At 34.2% G+C, this 4,913-nt stretch overlaps 1 protein-coding gene across 1 annotated transcript; it reads left to right on the top strand.

Annotated features, from left to right (window-relative positions):
* Nucleotides 1-1,204: 1,204 nt before the first annotated feature.
* Nucleotides 1,205-2,205, top strand: NAEGRDRAFT_70189 (uncharacterized protein; the record flags this gene model as incomplete). Its single annotated transcript, XM_002674553.1, has 2 exons — nt 1,205-1,284; nt 1,356-2,205. 2 exons carry the CDS (start codon nt 1,205-1,207, stop codon nt 2,203-2,205), a joined length of 930 nt encoding a protein of 309 aa, XP_002674599.1.
* Nucleotides 2,206-4,913: the final 2,708 nt, after the last annotated feature.

Here is a 4,913-nt window from a genome sequence, read left to right as displayed (position 1 = left end):
AATCACAAGCTGGTATTTGGAAGCAACTGAACAACATGGCAGTTGGCTAGAAAATTAATACAACAACCCATCATCAGGAAGTTTCTTTGACTGGAATCTTCTTCCTGTTGATGATGAAATACCAACCATCAAACCATAAACTCCAAAAGCTTTCCAAGAATTTACCAAGACGATACTACCAGCGGATCAGAATATGAGGAAGATGATGCATCAGAATCCACAAAGTGGAAGTGATGAATAAAGTGGCGACGAAATATCATCAGAAGAATAAATAATATTAAAATATTTATAAAATTGGCTCGACTCTAAAAAAATTTGGTTGGAACAACGAATACAGGGTACTGCAAACCATTACTTTGCTCCCTTTCTTGCTCGTCTTCGGAAGGATATGGTGAAAGTAGTAAACGACAAATCTTGGCACGCATCAATGAGAATATTCAGAGGTGCAGCGAAGGATCTAAATATTTTGAAAGATCTGATTCAGAAAAACAGTGGAATTCCCTTCGAACTGAATTCAACGAACCCAATTCGAGTGAATTCAGATGCCTGCCCAACAGGCTATGGAATTCACGCAGAGTCAACCATTACAATTGGAAGATTCACTTCCTCAGAACACATCAATGTGAAAGAGTTAAAAACACTCCTCATTTTCTTCACACAAGCAGATCGGTTAAACCTTTATGGTCCTGGACAAGCATTCGAAATCAGAGGCGACAATGTTACAGCAATTTCCTATATAAGGAGAGGTTACGGAGTCATAGAAGAACTCTCTCAAATCGCCAGAGACCTCTACAAGATCTTGATGAGAAGAAAATGGTGGATTTCAAAGGTGATTTACATTCCCTCAAAGGAGAACAATCTAGCAGACAGACTGAGTCGCTTAACAGAATGGAAATCATCTCAAGAACTACTGCATCTAGTTCAGACAGAATTTGGAGAGCACCATGTGGACAGATTCGCGACATCGGAATCAACCACAACAATTCAATTCAACTCATGGATAGAGAACGACACATTCTTGAATCCATGGGAACAAAATCTGATGAGTTATTGTGTTCCTCCTCTGGGTCTGATATCTCAAGCTCTAGTTCATTGCATAAAATCAGAAGCGAAAGCGACATTTGTAGTTCCAGACTGGCCCTCTTCGATATGGTTTCCAGTCTTGCTAAAGATATCAGAAAGGATAATACCTGTTTCCCGAAAGATGCTTATAATAACGCCCTTGTCAGAGTTGCAAGACAAGTTCGAGACTTCCAATTTCCTGGTTGTTCAAGTGCATGGCAAGTTGTTCAAGCAATAAGGGATCTTAGTATCCTTTCATCAATAGCTGAGAAAACATTCAGAACTTATAATAGAATTTATGGTGGTTTTCTCTGGTTTATCAATGTGTTTGATCTCACCATTGATGATCCTATAGCTATTGAATATTACATCTCATACCTCTTGATAAATATTCAAGGATACAAAGCAAAAACTGTGCAAGCAGCAATTCAATTCTTTGCTAACCTTGATGGCAAACCCATTACCATCTCTGCCTCCTACTCTAAGGTTAAAAAAGGTGTACTGAAACTTTATACACTCTCGGATAAAGTTTCTCTTCAAAGAGATCCAATTACAGTCAAACATTTGACTGATTATGTGAAGTGCAAAGACAAAGTGGACAATTTCACTTTTCGACTCACTTCTGCTATTCTAGTGGTTGGTTTCAGACTATTTGCAAGACCTGGTGAGGTTGCGCGCTTAAAATGGTCCTATATCAAGGTTCTCAAGAATGGAAAAATCAAAATTGACCTCAGTGGTCACAAAACTGATTTCTTCCTTATTGAAAAACCAATTACTATTGACAAGAATACAAAGAATCCAAGTCTTTGCCCAATAACCCTACTAAATTCGTATATGGATTTGGTTCGTGAATTTAAAGATGACGATTCTCCTTTGTTTTCCTACGAAAACAACAAATTCCTTGATTCAAATGATATTTCTAAGATACTCAAGAATGCGGTGGGTATGGTTGACCAAGATGTGAGAGTTTCTGGGCACAGCATTAGAATTGGAGCCATCACAGAAGGACTTAGAAAAGGTGTTTCTACTTCAGATCTCATGGTTGGTGCAAGACATAAGAAAACCAACAGTTTATTTCCTTATCTACGATCTGAGGGTCTTGCTGGCAAGAATTTCACAGACACCTTATTTTCTCTGGACTAACCCATTGGTTTATCAACGATTGTTTTATTGTTTCTTTTGGAGAAATATGTAGAGTTGCGAGGAACGATGTAACGTTAGTATTTCGACAAATTGTAAACAATAAAATTGAGTTGATAAATAATTTTATGCTCAAAAAAATTAAGTATATTGAAATGGTTCAAACACCAAGCAAGGCGACCCACCCACCCGTTCCCTTATTTGAAACTTCAGGAATTCCTTGAATTCCTTCAATTAGTATTTCACTCCTTGAGTGTTTTTCCTCTTTGTCTTTTAGATCGATCTTGGTAAGTGATCCTTCTATGGATGCAGGATTAGTATCACCTTGTGATACAATAATTTTTATTTCTAACTAACATCATTTGAATAATTCGAAATATGCTCGTAAAGTAAGCCAGATTTATTTTTTCAAAAAATATTTCTGATGGAAATTACCAGGCATTTTTTTACAAGCAATTCACCTTTTAAAACTTTAATGGATTGGAGTTTTTACCGATTTTTTCCTGCAATGCAGGTTTTTTATAGGGGAGTTGTTCTACTTCAATCTCGATTTTGTAAACAACTTTATTAACTCGGGACAATGCTGAATAAAGTCAATGACCTAAAAGGCAGCATTTCTGAGCAACATACCTCATCCTTTGGATGAAGAATATGTTGAGTGAGCTTCTACCCATTGGTTTATCAACGATTGTTTTATTGTTTCTTTTGGAGAAATATAACAAATACAAAAGTACGTCTTTGCATTTGTTGTACACTGAGTAATCGTTAGTTCTGAGAGCACAATAAAAATCTCTTAAAGCTGGAAGGTAGAGTTCTAGTAGTGCATGAAGGTTCTTTCCTAACTCGGTACTTTAGTCAATTTCAATATTCACATATCTAAACGCAAGAGTTATGATGTTGATAATATCAACAAGATATTGTAGAGGTAGTGATTGTTTAAAATATGCATTAACTTTTGGATAAATTCTTGCAACAATTCTTAACAAGAAGTTCTCAGCATACAATCTCCAAACAATAATACAACACATTTTAAAAGTATGCCAAGGGCCATGAATAACTACAAGTTTTTTGTTCCATTCAGGAAGAACATTTAGTTCTTCTAGTACATATAGAATCTATTTTTGCAAATATATATATATATTTGAACAAGGAACACTTACCTTAAAAATCCGCAAGTAGATGTTAACATCAACCTTAATAAACATCAGGTTTTCGGTGGAATATTTGTTCATTAATTTGAATAATACTTCAAATAATCCTTCTGTACTATTGATTATTTGTGGTAAAATAGTTAAAGTTCGATATTTTGACATGCAAGTAAAATCATTAGGGTGGTTCGGAATTGGTCTAATCGGATTGTTGTATAAATTTAAAAGATCAGAAGTACTTTGGCTGGCCCACCAATAACCGTAGCTTGGATCGAATGGTTCAACATTACTAAATGTTTCGGAATAAAGTTCGAAATATTCATTACCCAATTCAAGAACAACTTTTAAAAAAGCTTTGAAGTTTTTGATGCTGATAGGTTTGACCATTCTATTAAAAGAGCCACCAATTGCAGTGTAGTGATGATTTTGAAGACTTTTGGAGTCTCTTGACAGTCGTTTTCGGGCAAAGTCAAGATCGAAATTATCTGGATGCCAAATGAATAAGCATGTCAAGAGAATGTTTTGAGTAATAAGTTTTTCGTCCTCAAGTAGTTCTTCTAGTGTTCTATAATACGTTGCTATTTTCATTCTACAAATATATATATATATTAAGAAAAAATAAACCTACGCAAGACCCAATTCAGCTAAATGATTAATGGTTGGGTTTGGGTTTGGGTATGGCGAAAACCTAATCACATAAAACGAACGGCTAATATTGGCTATCCAGTTCTTATATATGTATTATTAAATACATTAATATATCTATTCTGTAATACACGTGAAAAAACTCCCCGTAGTTATTGAGATAATCAAAAATGGTCAACTCAAAAATTCCTAGTATATCTATTATCTCTGCGACGAGAACGTTCCGGGTTATGATTCACTCAAATATCAATCTATATGAGTTTTGGAAGAAATGATAGAAAATACTAATTTTTTTAATTCGCCGTTCCCGAGATAATTGAGTCCTAAAGTGACCCCATGGGTTGAACCTACCTTGGGTCTGACAAAGTTGAAAATTTCAAAGTTGGGCCAGAATGAAACTTTTGATATATTGTAGATATATATATGAATAGACGATATTATGAATTAATCTTGTTGAATCGGTATATTAAATAAACTACAACATGTCTAAAAATTAACTTTTCAACATTTATTGTACTATTATATGAATGTTATTAGAATCATCACCAATCTCATATATATGATGTATTATGATGATATCTACCTTGTAGAATTGTTGGAAGTATAACATATGATATCCTTAGTATACTGTACTCGTTCTACCTTAATTGACCAAGATATTGAGCCATACTATGGAAATACTCTCCCATTTATATTAACTCATAGATATTGTAGTAAATGTCAAATATAATCATATATAATTGAAATAATCATTATTGGATCCATATTCAGACTGTAGGAAGTCAACTTGTGTGAAAATGACAATATTGGTTATTGAAGGATGAATATCTTACATGACTTAATTCCACTGATTGATACATGTCTAATTATCATGATTTATGATATATAATTGAAATAATTGAATTTATCATATATATA

Source organism: Naegleria gruberi, assembly GCF_000004985.1.
Source record: "Naegleria gruberi genomic scaffold NAEGRscaffold_39, whole genome shotgun sequence".
In the NCBI taxonomy this organism is placed as follows: Eukaryota; Heterolobosea; class Eutetramitea; order Acrasida; family Naegleriidae; genus Naegleria; species Naegleria gruberi.
This window is presented reverse-complemented; position numbering and strand designations above follow the sequence as displayed.